Source organism: Corvus cornix, chromosome 2, assembly GCF_000738735.6.
Source record: "Corvus cornix cornix isolate S_Up_H32 chromosome 2, ASM73873v5, whole genome shotgun sequence".
Lineage (NCBI taxonomy): Eukaryota > Metazoa > Chordata > Aves > Passeriformes > Corvidae > Corvus > Corvus cornix.
Genome location: NC_046333.1, coordinates 124,464,634 through 124,490,038, shown reverse-complemented (window position 1 = coordinate 124,490,038; position 25,405 = coordinate 124,464,634). Strand labels below are relative to the sequence as shown.

General features: G+C 37.7%; 1 protein-coding gene across 4 annotated transcripts in view; it reads right to left on the bottom strand.

Annotated features, from left to right (window-relative positions):
- Nucleotides 1-16,493: 16,493 nt before the first annotated feature.
- Nucleotides 16,494-25,405, bottom strand: part of PKIA (cAMP-dependent protein kinase inhibitor alpha) — a 48,661-nt gene continuing 39,749 nt past the window's right edge. For all 4 annotated transcript variants that reach the window (XM_019289296.3, XM_039549121.1, XM_010405062.4 and 1 more), the window contains exon 3: nt 16,494-23,377. In XM_019289296.3, the coding sequence (XP_019144841.1) occupies nt 23,298-23,377 (80 nt within the window). In that variant the 3' untranslated portion in view covers nt 16,494-23,297. The remainder of the gene's footprint in view (nt 23,378-25,405) is intronic.

The window sequence follows — 25,405 nt, the reverse complement described above, 5'->3', positions numbered from 1 at the left end:
TAGAAGTTAAGTTAAAGTACTGTTAATTTTAAGGGTTGTTAAACTTTAGGCCACACTCCTTTTCGTCCTTGTTTACATTGTCTTTACACACAGACACACACGCTCCCCTAGGTAGTTTCAATTCATTTCTGTTTTGATTGCCTGGATTTCGTTTGGTTTTGTTGTCGCTTACTTTCCCTTGTTGTGCCTTAGTTGCCCTTGTAAGTAGAGTGAATCTTGCCAAGGAATCTGTTGTGCTTTGTAGTCTAATATTAAATCTGACTTTTGCTCATAGCCTTGCTGGTGATTCTTGAGCGATCTCAAGCACACTCATTCAGGATATCATACAGCACTAAAAATAAGATCACTGCATGCATATATTTAATACATGGCAACTAATTAATTTAATATAATGGTATGCATTATTTACATACCTCCAAGTTTTATCCTTAGGACAACCCCACCCTGAGGACTGACATACCCATGAACCTGAATAATGACAGCTTTCTACATCATCCTCACCATTTTTTCACTGGGAAGGGTAAAGAGGAAATTCTCATATGCTAAATCCTTTTTATCAGAAACATGGTGCTTTTTTTGGAACTTATTAATGATACTTGCTGAGGTTAAGGGATGCCATCAGTACACTTGACTTTCTCATTGTCCAAAATAGGGGCTTTATAGGACAGCAGATATAATTTCCTTCTAATGGAAACCATTAGAGTGAGTGAGAACAGTGAGCTGGTACATAAAGAAATTTTACTTCCCTGTAGGACCAAGGGCACAAGCCTGAGTTCTACAATTTAGATGTTCAGTGCTGTGTTCTATGAGGATTCATCCCATGCCTGCTAGACCCTACAGACCAGATCTTTTCTAGGATATGATGTCTGGTAACTGTTCCACAATTTTTGTTCACTCAAAATATGCAGAGGAAGGTAACTTTGTCAACATCATGTACTTCCAAGTTACACTTAATTACAGTAAATGTATGTGAGATCTATTGGAGGAATTATTCATGATTCGAATGCTGTAGAAGAGATGACAGAGGACAGTTGGAATTTAAAACATTGACTAAGCAGAGAACACAGCAGACAGTGTGCACAGAGATTCCGGAAACCTTATGAACATCACACTTTTGGTTCAGTTTCTGGTTTACAGCAGTATTTTTAAGAAAAGGTAGGGCAGTTAGATTTCTTTGCAATGACAGTCTTATTTGCTGGTTTTGTGAGTACCCTTCCTCTGACTTTCCCAGCCTCACTCTTCTTTTTGAAGTGTGTCATTAGCAACTCTGGTTCTAGAAATGTTGGGCTTTGTCTCCAGTCCTGCTTATCACAGAAAATGTTACCTTTCTCTTCCAGCTGGGTCTGGACCTCTCCAACAGCAAGTCAGACATCCCAAACTGGGGCATCCTCCAAGAATTGTACAGACAAGTCAGAATTTTGTTTTCCTGTATAACTGTAGATGAACCTTCCCTCTTAGACACTTCACCATGTCCCATTTCATCTTTTAAGTCTTCTAAGCCTGAGTTATGGAGTGAGATCCTTTTCTTTAGGCATTTCAGAAAGCCATTTGTAGTCACATAGCAGATGGATGCAGCATAGCATTCTCAAGCTATGAAGTCACATAGCAGATGGACGCCTATTAAGGCAGTCACAGATCATGACAGTCTCTTCTTCTTCTTCATTTTTACAAAAAACCATTTCTTATCAAGTTTCTCAAGCATTTTGCTTGACTGTATTTCATTAAGGAAAGAACACTTACAAAGCTTCTTCTGTAAGCCAGTACTCTGTACCCAAAACAATGACAACTTACACTTCTGGGGACCTGAGTAGAAAGGTAGCACAGCCAGTCAGGCAAAATCTCCTCACTGGGCAGAGGCTCAGATGCCAAAGGACTCCACAGTCACTTTGGCAGCACAAGCTTTACTGTTACCACTTTTCATAAAGTCTTATCTGGAAGAAGCTACTGCAGAGAGAGCTCTGTTCCCCTCACAGTTCTTGACCAAGTCACAGGCTAACAAACAGAGAAGAACTCACTAAGGAAAAAGTTACAATAGATTATTACAATTATGATAGTTGTAATTGGTGACACATGCTTTTCGTCACCCGTTAATAAGATTTGGGTAGAGAATGATAACTCTTAATAAGTAACTAAGTCTTACTGGTTAATTAAGCAATGTAGAAGTAAGATAAGACTATGGAGCAGCCCCTTCATGCCTTACTAAAAAGCTCTGGGATTGAATGCCTTTGCTGTTTAATATAATATTATAATAGCTTGTATAAGAAGGAAAATGAGTACTCTTTAAGGGCCTGCCTGGATTTCAGGAGGGGTGTTAGGCAAATACCAATAGAATTTTTGTAATGGCATTTGACCACATCATTGTTTCACTCTCTGCTCCTACTTACAAGTTTCCTGACTACACTGAACCTTCTGCACAACTCCTTCAGGCAAAATCCTCTTTGCAATGAAGGAAATGTTTGCATAGTAACTATAAGAATCTCAGAATAATGTAAGAAACTGTAAGAATGTGAGGTCAGATCTCAGGCTGATGGCTTTGGAAGCACATACTGAATGCACACTTTAGCATCTACTAGTAACAAGGGGTCACAATTTTTCTACACCAGTTATGTGGGTGTAGCCTTCTTTAGTCAGAAAGTCAAGCACCCAGGTCAAGCCTTTTAAGAACCACTTTTCTAGGTATTATTAAGGGAGAAAAAGTTCACATCTTGCAAAATGAAAGGCAGACCCTAAAAAAAAAAGATTTCTCAGTCTGTTTTTCTACCCCACAGCAGATAGATGAATAGTTATAGACAGCATGATCAAAACATATAAAAATGATATTTCACACCTACTCTCAACTGTAGAGAAGAATTTATACCTTTTTATTATTAATATTTCTGGAATTACAGAGTTGCTGTGAGAAAAAGGCTCAATAAGCTTGTTTTGTTGTTCTGATATTCAACAACAATGCATGCCCATATCGAGTCACCTGGTTTTCACCTATTTCTGGTTGGATAGTACTTTTCAGTCCTTATTATTTAGCATGCAGCTAACTGGACCAAGACATTTTTTCATACCTTTAAGGATGTCCTTCCACTCACACAAAGGCTTTCTACTGGTCATTTCAAAGAACTGTAGCTAAAACAGATTACTGGGAAAGAAAGAATTTTTGTTTCTAAAAAATCTTGTCTATCTGAAAATGAAACCAAAATAGTTTCCTTGCCAAGGCCTACAATCATATTGCAAGTAGGAAACCTTGTATCTGTCAATATCACTTCACAAAGCATTACTAAAAGAAGCATAAGGACATAAATCATCTGTACTGCAGCAGCATCCAAATTCAGCTCCTCTGCTGTTTTCATGGTGGTTTAATGATCCATAGCAGTAATGGGAATATTTCATAAATAAACAAAGCTTTCTTTTAAAATGGTGTTTCCTCAAACTAGAAATGGCAGGAGTTTTAAAGCTGCAAACAAAAGCCTTGAAATGGTACCAGGAAAGAAAGAATTTCTCTTCAGCAAACAAAACTGGGAGAATATGCCTTACAGGGTGTGCATATGCTATTTTGATAGCAAGTACAGATTTCTGAATTCATGGTGTAAACAGGAACAATGCAGAGCTCCTGTAAATCACTGTATCAAGTAGAGTACTGCATGATGATCCATATTTCCATAGATATGAAACAGTGACCTCATCCCTTCTACTAGAACTATGCAATCTGTTATATACAAAAATAGCTACACAGTAATTGCAAGCCATTGGCAAGAAAAAATCAATTACCTCAAAGAATGTCAGTGGCAGTATTTGCTTTTAATTTTTGTTTCTGTTTATGGCAAAAATACTAATAATTTTGTTAGCAATAACCAGATGTTTATGCATCAAACATATTAACTGAAGTGGCACGCACACAACTATAGGATAACATATACAAAAGATGACTGATTAAGATAATGGATGATTAAACACATCATCTGATGGAAGTTATATTTGAGATTTCTGTGGAGAACTTTGAGGGAAGTACAGAGCTAGAAAGAGCTAAAATGACAATTCAAATACAAGGTCCAAGGTCCAAAAAGTTTGAGGTCTGAATGTCGGGAAACTGAAGGACCTAAAAGGTATCTACTCATTCATAATACACTGTAGTTCTGACATAGAAATATTAGTGCAAGGGCATATTCAGGTTCTGCCAGGAACTGTGCTGGATTTTTATGTTTGAAATGAATTATAGAATCACAGGACAACATCAACATCAACATAGGATGGTTGAGGAGGGAAGGGACCTCTGAAGGTCGTTTGCCAACCCCCTTGCTCAAGCAGGCTGCCCATGACCATGTTCAGGTGAATTTTGAATATCTCCAAGAATAGAGACTCCACAACCTCCCTGGGTAACCTGTGCCAGTGCTCAGTCACCCTCACAGTAAAAAGCTCTTTCTGATGTTCAGAAGGAACTTGTGTGTGTCGGTGTGTGCCCACTGCCCCTGTCCTATCACTGGGCACTGTTAATAAGAGCCTGGCTCTGTACCCTTTGCCCCCTCACTTGAGGAATTTCTACACATTGATGAAATCCCTCTGAGCCTTCTCTTCTCCAGGCTGAACAGTCCCAGCTTTCTGAGCCTTTCCTTACTGGAGACATGCTCCAGTCCCTTCAGCATCCTGACGGCCCTCCACTGGAAGGCCCAGTATGTCCATATTTCTGTTGCACTGGGGTATCCAGAATGGGACACAGTACTCCAGATGCAGTGTAGCACTCACTGGTACTGAGTACCCATGCTGAGTGGGGCAGCAGAGTTTCCTTCCTTCACCTGTTGGCAATGCTTTGTCAGTGCAGTCCAGGATATCATTCCCTCTCTTTGCCATAAGAGCAAAGACACCAAGACTTGAGGTAACGTATTCTGTAGGACTGGTCAGTAGGGAGGGTATGCCTATCTGTAAATATGGGCTAAAGGCTATATTCAGCAGGTATGCAAAGTGCTGACTTGTGAGACATAAATGGGGCTTGCTTTACAGTGACTCAGCCACCATGCTCTAAGCAAAACTCTGCATTTGTCTGCTTGTACAGCAGGCACTTTGAAACCCACTTAGTCACACGTTTATCTGAAGTGCAAACAGCCCCAGCCCCTCAGACATGGCTGAGCAGCCTCCATCTATGCCAACTGCATATGGTGATTTTATGTAGAACACAGGATGGGTGAGAGAACTTGGGGTACTTTGAAATGCCCAAGAATCTTCTTTCACAAGGTCAAATCACATTTGTATGCTTAAGTTTGGTTTCAGGAAAAGGTAGGTACAAGTAGTCTCCTCTGACTGCTGTCCCAAATTTTATTTATGGTGCATAAAATGCATACAAGGGATAATATAGACATAGTCATCCAAGCCAGATCAGAAGTGCCAATGAGGAGCTGGCCTCATTTGGTGAAGTGAAGAACCTGAGGTTGCAAGAGCAATTCTTGAGAGCAAAGTCCTGGAAATAGTTGTTTGAATACCTGGACAGAGTACTTAGGAAATAGCCCAATCTGAAACACTGAGAGAAAATCAAGCCAAGAAAGTAACACGAGAGACTGATTTTAAAGTATTCAGAGGAGTAATAGAATTCAGTGGGCTTTCTCCCTGAACTGCCAGTTGCACGGCATCGCTAAGCCAGCTCTTTCTGTTGTATTGCTAATGAATTAGGTCCACAAAAAGCAAGAATTTCACACTGGTGGAAATTGAATGAAGTCACTCCTAGAACCAAAGGGAGGTAGACAGAGATGCAGGTAAGAGGACACTGTATTGCAAAATTTTCAGGAAGTGTAAGTGGTATCCTAGAGCTGTAAAAGATTTGTGCTAGTTTAGTGGCAGCTAGATGCACACGAAAAGGGTATTCGAAAATAAAAAATTGGGCTTGAAGCTGAGTTTGAGTTCCTTGTTTCTTCCTTCAGTTTTAATTAGACTTTTTATAGAATTAGTTCTCCAAAAGTGTTTAAAGAAAAATCAAAGGAAGGAATCAATAAGAAAAGAGAAAACCAGCGGTGCCTGCCAGCAAAACACTTTTTTTCCCCCTCATTACTGCCTGTGTTTGATCTCTGACTAACTCCTTTGCATTTTAATTGACAATACTTGGCACCACCTGATACATTTATGATCTGAACAGCCTTCCCAAATGGACACAAAAATACAGTGAACTCTTAAAACATGTTCATATGTTAAAGACTAAGAAGAGGCCCATAAGAAATACTGACACACAGAGACACAAAATAAAAAAAAATATTTATTGAAGGAATTTTGCCCAGGTCATTTTATCTTATTTTATATATAATCTGTTGAGAAAAGAAAATTGAATCCCACTTAAAATCAACAAAATCCTCATAAATATCCTGGAAGTGGCATCAAGAAAACAAACAAACAAAAATCCCATCATGATGTGCTATAGTCAATGTGGATTACTGTCTCCTCAAAATCTCCTTTGTACCCATTATTAAATGAAAGCCAAAATCACACACTTAAGTTTTTATTTTGCATGTATTTACCTCTCTTCAAGCAAAAGGAAGATAATTGTGAGTAAGAAGGCAGAGGGGACAATTTCAGCTCTTTATTCTGCTTGTGGTTTTTTGTGCTTTCATTTCCTCTTTCCATGTCTTACTCTGCCAGTGTCAGTAACAGCTTGAGATCAAAAGAATTCCATGGTTGCTGGATATTATTTTCATAAGTAACAGCTTCTATATCTGAATAGGTTTTTTTTTACACTAAGTTCAGCCAGAATTTCTAGTCTTACTACGATCTAATATGACCTGTTCCTCTTCATAGTGAAGAAATACACTATCAAATTACAATATAAATGTAAATTAATTTGTAATGCCATTTTAATTTCTTAATTTAAAAAAATTGCCTAAAAGGGTGAAATCATTTCATTTCATTGACAGAATCATGGCACATATGTATAAATTTAATTTTATTTACTGTTGCAAGGCATTTGGAGGGTTGCAGAAGAGCAGAATATTTCACCAGCTGGGTGGTCAATTTGTTGGTACATTACACAAATGCACCCAAGTTTTATATGTCTACCTAGCAAAGTCCATCTTCTAAGTGAGCATTTAGGAAAGACAAACATGTAAAGTGCTTTGTGGAACTCTCTGGCTTTGCAAAATCAACTTTGAGGCATTGTTTTGATTCTCAGTAATCTCTCACCTTTGGCTTGTGCTGTGCCTTATAAAACAGATTGTGTCCTAAACCAGCAAGCTGAAGCATGGAAGTGTGTTGGAAATGAAATACAAATGGTGTAGGGGATTTACCAAAAGTCAGTTTGTTTAGCTTGCATATTCTGTGCTCTGAATTGCCCACTTATTTTTTAAGAATTTGCCTGCTAGTAGAACTGTAAAAAATAACATCCCAACATATTGTCCTGAATAAGTGTGCTTGAGATCACTCAAAAAATCACCAGCAAGGCTATGAGCAAAAGTCAGATTTAATATTAGACTACAATAGACTACAAAGCACAACAGATTCCTTGGCAAGATTCACTCTACTTACAAGGGCAACTAAGGCACAACAAGGGAAAGTAAGCGACAACAAAACCAAACGAAATCCAGGCAATCAAAACAGAAATGAATTGAAACTACCTAGGGGAGCGTGTGTGTCTGTGTGTAAAGACAATGTAAACAAGGACGAAAAGGAGTGTGGCCTAAAGTTTAACAACGCTTAAAATTAACAGTACTTTAACTTAACTTCTACCTTAATTTATATCTTAACCTTAACTATCTAACAGAGAAATAACACTTAACATCACTTAGCCTAAATTGTAACTTGACATGACTTCCAGATTTGCTATAGCATATGTGCAAAGGGGCATGCACACAGACAGAAATAGTCAGTGCAAGATAAGGTACCTGTGGGGGCAGTGAAAATACTCACTTTGGATGCTTTTTTGTCTCCTGGTGGGCGAAGGATCGGGCCTCAAGGAGTGAGGGTATCGGCCCAGGACACGCTGTGTCTCGGCGATCCTCCAGGTATTGCAGACCTGAGGGTTTGCTGGCTCTGAGAGGCGTCCCCCTTAGAGGGAGATGCTGGTCACAGGCCTGCTGTGGTCCAGGAGAGCTCAAAGGGTCCCATTTTGGACCGCTGTTTATAGGTCACAAGAGAGTGGGCTTCAATCATAACAATGTTTCATCCTGGCCACCGTTTGGGTCGGCACTTTCTTTGGAAGTGTGAGAACAGGAATGTTATGCCATTCAGGCCAGAGAACTATTTTCCAAGGCTGGTCATGACAAAAAACAGAAGCTTGTTAGGAGTTCCTGAGAGCGGACAGCGTTTTCTGATAAGCTCAGAAAGAGCTGAGCCCAGGTGGTGTTTTCAAGGACAAGGCCTAACAAGCATTTTCTCAGATCACACATGCCTGGAAAGGAGTGGGTGGGGGGCGGGCATGTACCACCACAAATGGATTTCACAACAGTTCCATTTAGGTGACTATTCTGTGAGAAAGTTTTGCATAATCAAGCTATGATGAAAGAAAAATGAACTCAGTATTATATAATAAAAACAATAGCAACAATAATAGTAATAATAATCCTCTCTCATGACTCCTTAAAGTCTCAAAGCGGAATGTCAAATAAATATGAGTGGAATGAAAATAATCAAGATTCTGTTTGAAGAATGGGGATTTTATTTGTGTTTCAAATGTGTTGTTTGGTGTTCTGAACTTTCAGAACAATATGCTGTTCTCAGATGCCGCCATACAGCCCTGGTGCTGCAAGCAGTAACAATATTTGTAGTCATACGTTCAAAGAAAGAAGTGAGCTCTGAAATATCTTCACTGGATTCTGTTAAGGATAATTTTCTAGGATACAGACATTTTGCATTAAAAGGAACCATGCTACATCGTTGGACACCTCTCCGTCCCCTCCACTGATGGACCTGTAGTAGCAATTTTGCAGCAAATTCCCTAAGAATAAGTGCATCTATGCACAGATTTAGATTCTGATAAAAGATTAATCTTATTTACAGCATGGGCTTGATGCAGAAATTACAGGGTACAGTTGATTCCTGCCCTCAAAGCCAATAAATAAATTTAATATTCACTTCAACACCATTAGCCTAGATTTACATCATAGGAGCCGAATTTGCCTCAGCAGCCTCACATCTACTCAGGAACAACGGATTTTAGAGAGATGGAGTCAAGGGAAAATGCCCTCTTGTAATTTTCTTTTTTCAGACGACCACTTAATTTCAGTGTCTCCCTTCATCAATTCTCCAGTCACACTTACAGATTTATGGTATACTTTTCTGTCACATAAACACCTATTTCTATTCATATCAGATAAATCATTCTGTTAAACACAGCTATATAAGTTACATTTTTCCTATTAGTTTTAAATGTAATTTCTTAGTGAAGAATAGGTCTTTATTTTTAAAAGTGTTGTCAAAATATTTGTTTGGAATACTATAAAAGCAACTGCCAGGTCAGAAAAGGACTAACTCCAAGGATTTTGTAGAATTTTTTTCTTCTTCTGTCCCCAGATTTCATTCTTCCAGATGTATGTTTCTCTTGATAAAGGAGGTTTTGGGATTTTTTATGAATTATCAACATAATACATGAAAAAGGCAGGTTGTGTTATAAATTTAAAGACCCTAGGATGGAGAAGCAGTGAGTAACTGACAGCTTCAAAAGCAGCTGTTTGTCACTAACCTCTCCCAAAATTAGCTCGGAATATTAATGCTGGAAGGAAATCTGCTCCTGGATGCCAATGCTTGGTTGAACAGTTATAGTTTAAGGATGTTTTATTAGTCTTGTTGTAGGACAGAAAATGTTGGTTATATCTAAATTTCAGATCAGCTGTGGCTTGTAATCTCTTCTGTGAAGAGTTAATAAATGTTGGACTGTGTTCATGAGGAGGATGCAACTCTTGCAGTTCTTTGAGGATGCCTAGACTGACTCTGGGTTATGGGCATAGAAATGGGATCTGCAGAAGTCACGTGCCTGTACATAAGCCTGTACAGATTAGCACAAGGTAGTGTCGAAGATCTGCGTGTCAAGGATGTAAATGTCTCCCTTTGAGACTGGGATGCCTTTCTCTTGTTTGGTTTGACTGCTCTCATCAAGTATGTAAATTCCTTTGAGTAGTTACCTTTGAAGATGAGATTATCAGTCCTAGTCTTTTTCCTTAAAGAAAATAATCACTGTAGTTTTGGACCCATTGCAAGGTAATCTAGTGGTTGTGGCATTCACCTGGGAGAAGGTAAGTAAGGCCTTTAATTTCTTTTTACACAGTGGGGAAACACTTTAAAAGGAAGGCTTGAGAGTCTCAGCACCAGAATACTTTCTTGTCTAGAAGGTAGATGGTGGAGATTCAAAGCCTCAGACAAAGCATGGGAATTATGCTAAACCTTTGATGTCACAGATCAAAGCTTTATTCTTCAAAATGTTGTGGAAACAGGCACTATTGCTACATCCTTTAATAAAGTGGTGTCCTAGGAAGAATGACTGTTAGATTAAGACACAGTGAACTGTCATGATAATCTGGCCTTTATTTTGTTTCATGTATGCTTGAGGTACTTTCTTTAAAGAGCAAAATGCCCCAAAGTTTCTGTGGCTTTCAACAGGAAAGAGGAAGAGATCTCACCTTCAGCCACAATGGGACATGGCATCTGGACTTTGAGTTATGTTTAGGACTCTTACTTAAGGTTTTGAGTTTTGACTTTAAAAGATCATTGGTAAAGTGATGAATACCTGTCTAAAAGAGTAGGAACTCGACTTTCTGGAAGAATGAAGGGTTTAGGGAGCAGTTCTGAGTCTTGTACTCAGTCGCTGTCACATTCAGAGCCTCTAAATGAGCTTAGTCAAAAATAATCCTTGTGAAGAATGCTTCCCTCCAACATTTATTTCATGTCTCTGGCAAGGACGAGTGAGCATATTGGCTTATGGCTAAAAGATGGTAATTGAAAGAGAGGGCTAACCTTTCCTAATTGTGAAGTTTTAAGGTTACATGCGGCACCTTCGCTTCATGTACAGCACGTTTGTACTTCCTTGTGATGCAGCCTGGCAGACTGGCTCATAGAAATCACAAATTTCAAAGCCCAAGCTGAAAGCTTTTAAGAGAAAATTGCTTCCTTGTCCAGTAATGTGTCTGCAAAAAGCTTAGTGTATTATCTTTACTGGAATATAAATGCTAACAAAGACATTTGAACAAAGACAAAAATAAACTCATCCTACCTGGACATGTTAGGTATTATAATGCTCAAGAAAAATAGGTTCAGCTTTTCCTGTTGCTGAAGCTGAAAAAAATAATAACTGAATTGCCATGTGATTATGGTTGGTGAGTTGAGCAATTACTCTGCTTGGAAAATTGTACTGTTGTACTCATTATAGATTACAGAGATGTATAATCTATACCTATAATATTCCTATATATCTATATGATTGTATCTGTATAAATGTAGCTAGTATATCTCTATATGGTTATATCTAATCCATATGATTAGATGGAGATATAGATATAAATAAAGATATATAGGTATAGATATAAATACAGGTATTTTATTGATGCACTACATGGTCCAAGAAACAAGTAGTAAGAGAGGGAGCCTTTCACTGCTCTGAACTCATTCACATATTAAGTGGGCAAAAACCTGTTACTCCTGGCTGAGCAGTGGAATAGATTGATGTTCTTAGTCAGTATGCCTCCACATTATGAAATAAAGCCTCATCAGTATCCTTCTAAAACTCTTCCTAAGTGTTCTCTGTGCTGTAGGCAAAATAGCAGAATCACATTGAAGCTGTTACCTACAGAGTACATGTACTTCCCTGAAACTGCGCATTTCCTATGTAAAAATGTTTAAAAAGTCTTTATATTTGACTTAAGTCCAATGGGCTAATTTTTAAAGCATTAAAAGTAGATGTCTCAGGCTTAAACAATTAATGTCTTCAGAAAGCGGAGAGAGAAATGTCAGTATATGGTACAGAAATAGTAAGAAAGGAAATCAATTTACTAATATCAATGAAACATATATTGGTAAAAAACTATTAGATTATATTTAATTGTATTGAATTCTATTAAATATATTAAGTTTCAGATATTACCACTGGTTTAATTCATTATGCTAGTCCTGTTATATTCACCTTGCAGGACTACTCAAATGTTCAAGTAGAAAAGAACAAAGTATAAATGGAAAGGAAATACGTTCCAAGTTCCATATCTTCTACCTCCTTCTACATGTGAGTGCAAAGAAATAAGATAATATGAAATACAGTAGTGTCATCCTGTCCCTTTAAAATAAAATCACTGGTACAACTCAGTTCACAGCTTTTCCATACAGGAAAAAGTTTTCATGTTAGAACAATTTTAAAATTCACATCGAATAGCACTGAAGGTGCTCTATAATGTCCCTGCTTGTGCAGGAAGGCTGGACCAGATGATCCCCTGGGGTTCCTTCCAACCTGACCCATTCTGTGACCCTGTGCAATGCAGAGACTTGTAGCTGTTACCACTGAGGACACTTAATTGTCAGCTCAGTCATGTACTTTTATGAGCAATGCAGTTGCTAAAGTGAGCAAACTCCAAACGCCTGTTGCTGGGGTTATTGATGCCCTTTCTTTAGAACCTCGCACAGAGGGTCAAATGAGTGTCTTTTGAAGTACTGCTTTGATTACCATTTCAGTTTGGGTTTTTTCAGGTTGGTGGATTGTCATATGTGGAGTAGTTGATCACTGTGGTTTTGAACTGCAACCTCGTTGTGAATCATCTTGTGTCTAAATCTGCAAAACCCCATTCACCCAGTTAATGTGGTTCGTAAAATATTATGATGACTATAGTGAAACTGGTACCTACATTTGAAATACCAGTTCCACTTGTGATATGAGCCTTTGCTATCTCATTTCATGAGAAGAGCAAAATTAATAGAAAATGAAGGTGAAAAGACAAGTTTGTGAGTCTTGATTCTTCGTCATATTTTTAGAAATAAAGAAATATTTGTGCTAGACACTGAAGGGAATTGTCTGTGTAACTAAACTGGGAAGTCCTACCAAACATTTTTGGTAGGGTGCAATTCAAAGAACCTAAACTAGATTGTGCTCCTTAATCATCCCCTGGAGAAACTTCTCTCTCTCGACTCTATCTCAGCCCAAACCAGCACAATTGATTAGATGAGGGATAGGAATTTCTGGGTTTAACTGGGGCAATTTATTTAGTGAAACCTCAGGGCAACAAATAAGCCATTAATTCTCCTTGTGACTGAAACTTGAACGCAAAAAAATTACCAGCTGAATCTGCTTCTGGTAGTCTCTCCATATGAGTTTTATCTCCATATGAGTTTTATACTTCTCCAAATCTGTTATCTTTAGTCAAGAGAGTTTTTATGAGATTTCTCTGTAACCTGTATAAATCAGGTCCACATTTAAAAAAAAAAGTGTTATTTTTGCAAAAGGTACTGAGCACAGTCTAGTAATTACTGTATATGTACTGTGCCATAAAACTCAAGGTCATTACTTGTTTTTCTCTAGCTTGAAATTAATGGCTCAGTTCTTCACATTTAGTATTATTGTGAAAATATTCAGGAAGCTGGAAAATCTACTGAATAGTTTTACATGTCCTAAAGAAATAAAAACAGCAGAGAAAACAAATCAGTTTTAATATGGGAGATAAAAGTAGTAAGCCCTAAATACTTTTTGACCTCAAAACACATGAACAGCAGTCACTGAAGTATTTTAGAGAAACAGTCATGCTTCAGAGAACAGACCCTAAATATTTAATGGAAGGCAGTAAGGAGGAACCATAAAGAAGCTGTGAGGTCTTGGGAAGATGTTGACTGGTCTTGCATGTAGCTGACATGAAAGCAGGTCTCCTGCAGGTCAAACAGGGATAAAAATATTATCTTGATGGATTTGTGTGCAAGTTTTGCAAAACTACTGTAATTAGGGCTAGGGTTTGCTAAACTACGATGGTAGAATAAATAAGGTACTTTGTCTTTTGGAAACAGTGTCTTCAGGATACCACAGTACAAGGTGCTGACATTTACATTAATGTCAGGTATTTTACAGCCAAAATTTGGTAGAAGAATGCTATTTAGTAAAGGATGTGGATTTTTCTCTAATATTTAATATGTGAACATGTTTTTCTTTGACAAAGAATCACAGAATCCCAGAATAAACTGAGTTGGAAGGTGCCCTGAAGGATCATAAAGTCCAGCTCCTGGCCCTACATAGCACTGTCTCCAAGAGTCATACCCTGTGCCTGAGGGTATGGACTGTCTGCCTAATTTTCCAGTCCTTGAATACTTATACAAACACACATATACATATATGGAAAGTAGCTTTCATCAGACAGATCTATCATTTTCAGCTCTGAAAAAACCAGGAAGTTTTAGGGAAGAACGTGTTCCCAAACAAAAGAAACAGAATTCACAACTGATATGGTTGACAGGTGGCTGCATACATTGAGGTTGCCAGTAACTCCTTTGAAGAAAGCTGTGCATGCAGTAGAGATGTGTTTGCAAGAGTGAAATAGCAGTTTCTGGTTTTTGAGTGACACAAGTGTAATGCTTTTGCTACGTATTGAAGAAATTCATTACTGTGAGGGTGTCAAGGCACTGGAACAGGTTGTCCAAAGTGGTTATGGATGCTCCCTCCCTGGGAGTATTCAAAGATGGGGCTCTGAGCAACCTGGTCTAGTGGAAGGTGTCCATGCCCATGGCAGGGGAGTTGGATGATCTTTAAGGCTCCTTCTAACTCAAACCATTCTATGATTCTGTTTGGAAGTACCATTGCAAAACAACTTACCACCCCTGTCACAATTCATATTACAATATTCTGTGGGGTCTATATTTGTGAAAGCATAGATAGGCCACTTTAAAGGGAATGAAATTTCTCTGTGGCTTTGTTTTATGCAGAACTGTTTCATAATCCTAAATGATTGGTCACAAGACTTGTTGGAGAAGGTTGAAGAAGATAGTGAAAAGAGAAAAAATTTGTTGATATAAAATTGAACCCACTGCAGCACTAGGTCACCTTTCAGACATTAGGAAAGAAGGTAGAAAATAGGTTTACTCACCAGAGCTCTCTTCCATTTTCCTTTTCTCTTTGAAACATCTTGGGCTACTTATGGTAATAGCCACCAAATCCCTTCGTTATTTGTCTTTTTAAGACCTAGTTGTTTGGCCCTGATCATGGGAATAGCACAAGGAAAGAGAAGTCTATCATAAACACCCTGTAATGCTTTGGAATTTTCCTTCTGAATTTGCCTTGATGAAATTTCTGAGGTTTGTTTTCTTGCTCGTTTGGGTCTTTTTTGGTGTGTTTTGTTCTGAGGGTTTTTTTTTTTGGGGGGGGGTGGAGGGGGGGTGGAATTCCAATAAGCACAAACTTTCCATAAATTACAGATGACTGTTCTTTGGTTTTGCTATGACGACTATTTTAATTTAAAGCTTATTTTATATACTCACATTATTAATTTCCTGATAGTAAATGTCACCAGGAAGCTACACTGTTTTGTCTGTGCTGCCACACTGGTGAACATAGGCTGGGATTCTATGGGCTGTCCTCGGGGCTATCAGAGTTTGCATGAAGACCAGCCAATAATGCATTTCTGATTTCAGTTCATCTACTGCAACCAGTTTCAAGGCCTACTTTAAAACCCCCAGGTTTATTTCCAGTAGTTATGGAAATCTTATTTATGGGGTATGGGTGCAGTGCCTGGGGAAGCTCCGAAAAATAATGTCTTTTTAACAGATTAAGTACAAAAGCCAAGGTCATAATTCATTCATGTAAAAGATGTATTTACAATACTTCGCTCTCATGACTGCAAAGATTTTTCTCAATCCCTTAATCACCCCAGATCCATCGTAGCTGTTTAGACCTTTGTTTCTATGGGTTGGTTTAATTCCGAATCCTTTTATTTAAAAATACACCCCAGTGCCACCAGGAGGTGTCAGTGTGCCATTTACTGGTTACTTTCCAGGCTGCTTGCCTTTTTTTTATTTTTTGGGGGGGAAGCTCCATAATAACGCCAAAATAGTAGCACTTTCTATAGAATCATTATAATTATTATTATACATTGTAGGTATCTGCACTTCCAAACAAATGAGGATGTTGTGTTTGTGTCCAGAGAGTTCTTAATTCTTTCCATGGATGCAAGAATTACGGATGAAAAAGACCTGTTGAGTCATCCATCTTCTTCCCTTCTGGCATGCCCTGTTCTCTGAAATAAACTGTATAATGTATTGAGTGAGGATATCAGTCTGTTGCTAGGGAAATGATGACTATAATCAGATGTTACACAGTCTACATTTTGACTGCATTGCAGGATCACAGATGAGGCTGTGAAAACAAAGATTTTTACTGAAACACTTAGGTTGTGCCCTATTTGTACTTGTGTATAATTTCCAAGAAGACAGGAGTGTGTACTTCAAAAAGCTAAATATCTCACAGTATTTTTATGTTGCATATTCCCATTTGGTCTGTGATGTTTAACTGGAAAGTATACAGTGCAGTCTCAGTGCAAATACAGGCATAAGATATGTACAGACATTACAAATAACTACAAGACATCCTATTACACTTCAGCCTAAAGTAGAGCCATTTTTATTACCACATGGATATTCAGAAGTATACATCAGAGTGAACAGTAAATCTACTCTCATTTGAACATCAGATAGGAAGAAAGTATTAATTGATAAAATGAGCCTGGTGATAGGAGGTATGGTTCAGTTGTACTCCACAGGGTCTCTTGAAAATCCTGCTCCAACCAAACTAAAATACAATGTTGCAACAGTCACAAGCAGGACCTGTAGACGCTGTGTCTGAGGGAGGGCAATGTGCAGGAATGACACTTTTTTCATGGCTGTACAGCCAGATTGACTTTTTCTACTTTTTACTGCATCTTCTAACCAATGCATTTTGATAAAGTGCACACCATCCTTGTTGAGAAGAAATTGTTAGCCTGAAAATGGTGTGTTTTATGGGTTATGGCAAAACTTCTTAAAATACTAAAAGCTTTTTAACTTTGCCAGATCTAATTTAGTAGCCACATTTCTGTGAGGATGTGGCTTTCAGGCTGGCTGTGTAACACTGTAAGCTTAAAGCCCCCCTTCCTCCCCAAATTTATGCATAGTGTTGGTCTTTTATATTCATCTGTAACTATAACACCATTCCACCAAAAACTTAACATAGCCTCTTCCAGGACCAGTTATTGGATTCCCACAAGTGACAGCGGTCCCAGGACATTTTAAAGTAAATCCGGACCCCAAGGACTCATATATGTTGAGTTCTATTGATAGAGAGAAATATTAAAGCAGCAGATAGATATCTTTACAATACATGTGTTCTCTCATCAATAGCCAGCTACTCACTGAACTGGAAAGAATGTGGATAACAAGACATTTTACAGGCAAGTGAGTTGACTGAACTAAAGTGAGTTGATTGAACTAGTAGGAAATGCAGTGAAATTTCACTGAGACTTAACAATAAGATTCCCACATCAAAGACATAGCTAATACACATTGGCTAGATACTTGCCATTTGAGGACCCTAAAAATAACTGAATCCTACTAAGAAAAATGCATGGTTTTGCTGATGTGCACATTGTAATACTGAATTTCTCTGCACAATCATGTGTTGCTCTTTTTTTATTGAAAAGAAGGACCTGCAAATAAAAATATATGAGTAATGAAATGGATCTGTTAGCATGCTGTGCGGTTAAAAATAACGTTTTCTTCTTTGCTGCCTTGGAAGCCTCTCTTTCTGGGTTCATACTTAAAAACTGTTTTGTGTATCTGTCTGCAATACCCATGTTTGATGAGCACAATGAGACATCATTTACATGCTAATGCAACAAACCAGATGTAGAATAGATCAACTCACATGCAGAGCTGCTCAAGATTTGATCTCTCAACAAAGATTTCCCATCCCTGTAGGTGATATGTCACTATTTCCTATAAATTACTGCCAAGCTACCTTTTTTTAAAATCCCATCTCTTATCTTTTTGTATGCAAAAACCTGATTAATTTTTCAAGATCATAAGGTGTTTTTTCATGAAACTAGATCTAAGCATTAACTGATTAACCACCGATAAAACACGTATCATCTGTCTTTGCTATTGCAAGAAGGTGGTGTGGATTTTTCATGAATATTTCTGTCTCAGACATTTTGAGAGCACTCAAGATCATCTGCCTCAGTCAAACTTTTATAAGGCTACCAACTATCACACTACACTCATGGATCAGTGCCAGAGAATTCCTTAATAACAAATAGGATTGAAAGTGTATACTGATGGCTAATTTGCTAAAAGCTTACCTTAAGAAGTCATAAGCAAATCATCACTAGCACTGTTTTTTTAATAAACATTTGGTTTCAGGGTACCGAAGCACACATTGCCTTAAAATACCAAGAGATCATTTGTACACACACGTCATGTGTTGACAAGTCCGACCTGTCCTCCATCCTAAAACATCAGCAACTCCAAAGCCATAATGTAAAAATAAATGTAAAAGGATAGAACATGAAGTTCTGCTGCTTTCAGAAGATGGGGATGCTTTTTGTAAGTGTGAGTGCACTATATTTTTGTTTAGCTTTACTCTCTGCTTTTAAGACTTGTTCATATTTTGTTAACTCTCTATTAGATAGTGAGTTAACGCTCATTAGATAACTCACTATGTAACTCATTATTAGACAGTGAGTTAACAACAATAGGAACTGATTCAGTACCTTGTTATCTGAGATTTGTCCACACCATAGTTTGTTCATTATCTTCTCTCAGACAGATATTAGCAATATGTTACAGAAAGTAGTGGAAATGTACCAAACATCCACATTGATCATTTCTGTCCCTACTCTCTCGCAGGAAAAAATAAGTTCAGCCTGAAGCTATAGAGAACAGTGAGAATGTTCCTGCTACTACCTTTATTTCTATAATTTTCTTATCTGTTAAGTATTTATCTTTTTAAGAGCATTCTGTGTTCTGTGTTAGAGAACAAGAGATACCTTTGATTTCATTAGAACCTGTTGGATACTATGATTGGTCTCAAGGGTACGTGCCACAGATTTATGGATGCTTGTGTTGTAGAGTACTGTTGAGAACCTGAAGCTGGCTCTAAAATCAAAATATCACCTAAAGTTGAACTATTTGTCTTCTTTTTAGCTATTATCAGCACATCCTAACTGTTCATCATATGATGGAGGAAGCTATTTTGTGCACTGGGCCCACCTGCCTTACTATTAAGAAAAGATACCCTCCTTATATTGCTGGCCTATCTTTTTGAATCTACACTTCCTTCCTGGCTCTACTGCTTCTTCTTGAAAAGAACTTTGTAACAGATCCCACTCTGTGCATTGATCAAAAAAGATTAAGTGAAAGCATCCTATCCACTACCAGACTTTAGTCAGTCAATACACAGTAATACAGCACTGCACGTATTTCTAGGGTATTATTTTACATCAGGGAACCACAGGACAGAAAATAAACCAGCCAGAAAGAGATGCAGAGCAAAACAAAGTAACAAGTTGGCAAAAATAGAGCAGTTCAACATAGGAATACTGCTGAGATAAGGGAAACTTTGTTAAAGCTGAGGTTACTATACTGTACTCAGTCTCTACAGCAGCTCTCAGTCTTTCCTCTGAACAAAATTCAGTGAAGTTTCTGAAACATAAAATACAAACATTAAGAACACCTGAAATTCTCCAGTTTAGCTGAGAAAGGCATTCACACTGCAGAAATTCCATCTTAACCACTTTGGTATTTGCTCCTTCTGGACACTAGATAATTAGTTATCCACTTGCACTCCTACAAGGATACACCTTTTCCCATTTCAAAATTGTGGGAAAAAAAATGCAAGAGAAATTACGTAGATGAGGAGCAAGTATACTGACATTTTTTCACATTCAATAATTGTGTTCTGGAAGGTCGTGGTGAACTTTTGGCTCTAAAATGATAGTTTGATGAAGTAACAAATGTGTGTGCTTGCTGCTGTCTTTTAACACATGCTTTTTGAAGCACACGGCCAACATTAATGGAAATAAGCAGAAGAAAGAAATGCTAGTATCTCTGTCCAATTCTAGTTTTAAAAGTTCCATGTGTTTTAAGTGGACAGGGAACCTGAACCCTGCAAGTGCAATGCTTGTGGATATAGTCATAGACTTTATTATGGAAACAAGAACTTGAATACAGAGACTTTTTACGAGATGGTCCTTCAGAGTGACAAGAGCACTGAAAACATCCATTTAAAGAGACAGCAAAAGAAACCCCCAAAAATGAAACAACAAACCTACCACCATCCCATCAAAGCCAAACCTTTTAAGGATAAGGAGTATTCTATTATGCTGATATTTCAGTCCTGACTTCGTTATGTTTATATAGCTTTCTGGCAAGATCTTTTTAAGATAATCATGGATTAAACAGACATTTAACTTTCAGGAACACAATAAAATATAAAGAAGATACTGGAACAGAAGCCAGAGAGTCAGGTTAGCTGAAAAAGATAGTTAACAAAAGTAAAAAATAACCCAATCAAAGTCTGGTTCTACCATCAGTGTCCCTGCTATATGATGCAATTACATAGCAGTAAAGGTGTGAATATATTTAAAGTAGCTCTTCTGTAATTGCTTTGGTAACAATAATACTCAAGATACAGTGTTGTGATTTGGCACATGTTTACATTAAGTGAGGCCTGCTTATAGATGCTACAGAAATATCCAAAATTAAGACAGCAAGCACAGTTCAAGTGATAAAGCAAGCACTCATACACTTTTGGGGGAAGAGGAACATAAATAGCCTTTTACTCCACTAAAATTAACAATGTTATTTTCATCACAGAGAGATGTATTTCAAAAACCAGCAAAAGTCTCCATAATTTGTTGAAAAACAAGAGAAAAAAAAGAGGAGAAATAGAAGAAACAAGTACAAAATAGAGAGGAAAGGCTGAAATTAATTTTATTTAACAACACAAAAGAATTAAGAAGGAAAGTATACTGAAATAAAGAAAAGCACTGAAGGAAAATAAGGAAAACCATCACTTTAATATACTGTAAATACTTATTTCACTACTGCCTTTTTCTGCAACATTTTACTGATGATGTTTCATAGATCATCAATAAAGTAACACTATAAAAAAAAATCTAGAATCCTATTTTCTTCTGGCATTTGTGCTAGATTGAGAGTAACTAGTCCATGACAAAGGGACAACCAGTTCAGCTTGAAGACTTGATGCAAGAGCAAAAGGGGGAGAAAAAATTTAAAAAAGGTCAATAATAATGTGTTACGTTTGAAAGGACCACCAAGTGAAACAAATGAATAAAAACTGTTTAAGGATAACAGTATTTTCAAAGCAAATGGACTACTTCTCTTACCAAGAAGACAGGGCATTTGACAGCTAATAAGACAGCAAGGCATTCAGCTTCCAAACACTGAAAGGTGAGAGTTAATATTACACGCATGAGCCACAAGCATACGGCTGGCTTGTTTTTTATTAACACTAATAGATGATCTCATAATACTGATCAGAAGTGTTTTTTTTCCTCCACATATCTCACAAAAGATTTTCAGGTGACAAGTACTATGATACATATGGTAGAAACAAACAGCTGTGGCCACAAAGATGTTTTGTTAACTGATGATTAATATATTCAGGAAGCTATCACACTATTCATTAGTAAAAGTTTACAAACATTAAAAAGTGCATAACATTTGAAACCAACAACACAAAAATATATATAATATATATATATACTATATATAAAGTGACATCACCTCCTATTAATAAAAGAAAACAAATCTTCTGACCTTGTGATTGGTGCTTGTGTGATTGCCATGGTTTACTATCAGTCACTCTTCACTCACCTTAGTCACACAGAGGTGTGGCTGCCCCATTTTGCAGCATTCAGCCTCCTGTATGGCCTTGTCTATTGGGGCAGGATGAGGGGGGAAAAAAAAAATCAATCAGCAATAGCTACTGCAGAACAGGTTATTAATTTGTAGATATTTTAAGTGATGTCCTGGATGGACAAGCTATCCTGGTATTTTGATGAAGGCCCAGTTTGGACTGTCATTTTGGAATAGATGAAATGGGAAAAAACCTAGGCTTTGGGTGCTAGAGTCTCTCACTTCCCTTTCCAACTCGAAGCCAAAAGGCTGCTGTAGCAGATTTTAGCACTTGGCTGTTCTGGTGCATCAGTAACAGGCTAATGGCTGTGCATACTCAACAGCCTGGTCAACTGAGGCAAAGGCAAGGAATAGTGAAAATCGAACCCCTTGCTGGATCTAGACCAGGATCCATTCATTGGACTATACTGCATTCTAAAACTCATTCAGAATACATAATTGGCAATAACCTATGCCAGTTATTTTCCCATGTGTAAACAAGGCCTGTCTTTTACAATGTGAATCAGGAAAACCTCTAGCACCATGGAATTAGTTTGAATTTTAACCCATATAAGGTTATAAATGTATTCTTAAAACTACCATAACAATAAAATACTTGGAACAACATTTTAAAAAAATATCTCAGAGAAAGATTAAGAAATTGGGACCAAAATTAGAAAAATGGGGAAGAATAACATAAAAGATTCAATTTGAGTCTCTGATATGCAACTAACTACAGGCGAGTGGCAAAACTGTACCAAGGACACAACACACGCTCAAGTATTCACATTAACAAATCGTTTTGAAGGCTCATCTAGTAACAAATTAGTGTTGCTGAGTCATTTAGGTTTAGGCATGATCAATTCAGCGGTTGACGTTTAGATCTATCATGTGCACATCACCACCTTATGCAAAAACCAGCCCTTTCAAAACGTGTGGTAGAAAAATTCACAGTAACAGAAATATTCTTCATGAGCAGTTGAGAAGGGGCAGTGTGGAGCATCTAAGTTGTACAATACAAAAACCATTGTAAATAACAGAGCTGTAAAACAGATGCAAAGTTCTAAAAACAGTGCTTTCTTTACAGTTCTTATAATGGGCGAACACTTTGGCCAGAGAATATTAAACTCTGAGGATCACACAAGCCTTTGCTTAAGATACACAATTAGATCCTCTGATGCTTCAAAGGCCATTTGCTACAAGATTTACCTGTTCTACTTTCTAAAAGTGTTCCCATCGAGTAGTCATTATGAAGGGATCCATCTGGTGACACTATCCCAAAAAATCAATACATGTTCAACCATTGCTAATGACAGAGGTAGAGAAAATTCTGTCTTCTGTCACAGCTTGTACCCAGATTTTTAGCATTGTGTTGAGTGGGTTCCAGCAGTGAAGACACATGCACTTTCTTTTCTACTAGCTTGCTCATGGAAACAAATTTGTTCCAGCACACTCTTGTAGCCTGAAAACATCCAGCAGCTGCTCCACTCGGTCAAAGTCGGATGTCAGCTTTCTTGCTTTGCTGCCTCCCCTTGGGCCTCCCCGGTTTGCTCACTTGGATTTCGTTGTGCATCTCCTTCTCCTTCTATAACACAGGAAAAAAGGATGAGTAATCCACCCTAATATAAAGAGGTCTTGCTACCAGAACCCTGACTGTTCATCCATCAGTTTCATAAACAAAGTAAAAAGAAATTGAAACTGAAATATGAAACTCTTTACCACTAAGATAGCTATACTTTGTTTTTGGAAGTCTTTTGAGATGCAGATTTCTACTACAACCAACAGTATCACTTTAAGTAAAGACAAAAGTAGCTAAAAAATAATGAATTTAACAAAAACAGCGGGGTATTTTTGAAAATGTATTCACTATGATGCTATAACAGAGTAAGAGAAAAAACCTCATTGCGCCAATCTGAACAAAGTTTGCTATGAAGAGAAGCAACTTCAATAGAAGCAATTGTTTGTTAAAGCTGCTTCAGTTCTGTGCGTCTGGTTTCAGCACTGTGTCCATGGTATTCAGTCCAGCTGTCTCACTGCAAACCACAGAAGGACTCGAGGAACAGATCACATCCTACAGGGGCCCACTGAGCAGGCAACTCACAGTCTGTCTAAAGAAGGCTAAGAAAAGCATTGGCAAATGCTTTTAGTATCTATATGCAAAGTATTGTATTTTATGTAGCAATTAAAGACCTCACAGGTTCAGGCAACAGGAAGGTAAGTGCAAGTGAGACACAAGTCCCTGAACACCAGACGCATCAGCTATAGATACATAACAATGAATAATGTTAAGACTTACATTGTCTCTTGTACCTTGCAAGGATTCAGAGTAATTTGTACTGAACTGGCTTAATAACTTAAGAGAAGAAAATTTCATGGCTAGTTGTAAGGAGGTCTAGATAGAGGTAGCAGTGCCTCGTATTTTAATCTACAGATCTTTAGAATAAAGGCAGGGTTCTCAATGCAGATACTTATTGTTCCCTCATTTCAGATCACATGGTACATCAGCAGATTTATTTCTGTTTATAGAAATAAGCATCATAAACACCTTCTCTTTTCTGAGTAGAAGAAAGAGCACACTGGTAGTGGAAAAAAGTTCTTTGCCTTGCAAAGAACATTGCAAACAGCTTAGACATGATAGCTGTGTTTTGTGCATGCACTGAGTATTTAGGCAGGCAAATACCTCAAAGCGTACTGTGAATTATCACATTCAACCTCTTGAAAACTTGCATGGAAAGCTGATTGGCCTATACACAGTGAGGTTTGTTCTGTTCATTATGGGTTGAGTAATAAATACACAATTTTTTTGCAAGGTACTTTCTCAGAAAACTCTTCTTCAGTTTCATCTCTCAAATTAGAAAGGATTCCATCAGGATGGATCTACATGTGATTATTTACTATTGGACAGAAATCCCTTTTGCCCCAGTCGTCCAAACACCTTCTACAAAACATCCTACATTTGTTCTGATACTGCAGAAGACCTGATGAGTGTAATCTCAGGGTTTTGTTACTTTTTTGCCCGCTCTGCCCTCCATCTGTTCTGACTACTACTATGTGGGCAAGCCAAACTTTCCTGGTAGAAATCTTACTAAAAAAAATATAGGAAAAAACCCCCCAAAACTGAAGAGCAAAAAACACTCTTGCAAGGTATTTGTTTTTAAAAGAAAATTCATTTCTGGACAAAAAGCCTAAGTATTTCACTACCTTAGTGTTAAACATAGAGCACAGAGGTTCAGGGAAAGGGCACTAAGGTTTTAATACACCACTTCTTGAAAGATTCTTCTCAACTTGCTGAAAAAATTCACTAATCTAAATCCATTTAATCTGTAATACACTATCTTGGTACCAAATTTTTCTTTCTGCTGGCAGAGCTCTCCTACTAAAGGCTTTAAAATATATTTACAGAAATAAATTTGCCTTTAAGTTCTGAGAATCCCAAAACTGCTAAGCACATTGCTATTCTTCCTTTAAAATTTGATGGCTAGACACTCTCAAGAGCATGATTGTAATTCTTACACAGCATTTTGAAACCAGCAGGCAGTATTAAAAAAAGAAACAAAACCAAATAATACCATATTCTAAGCCACCATACAGTTGTGTGAGTTGGTCAGCTGGC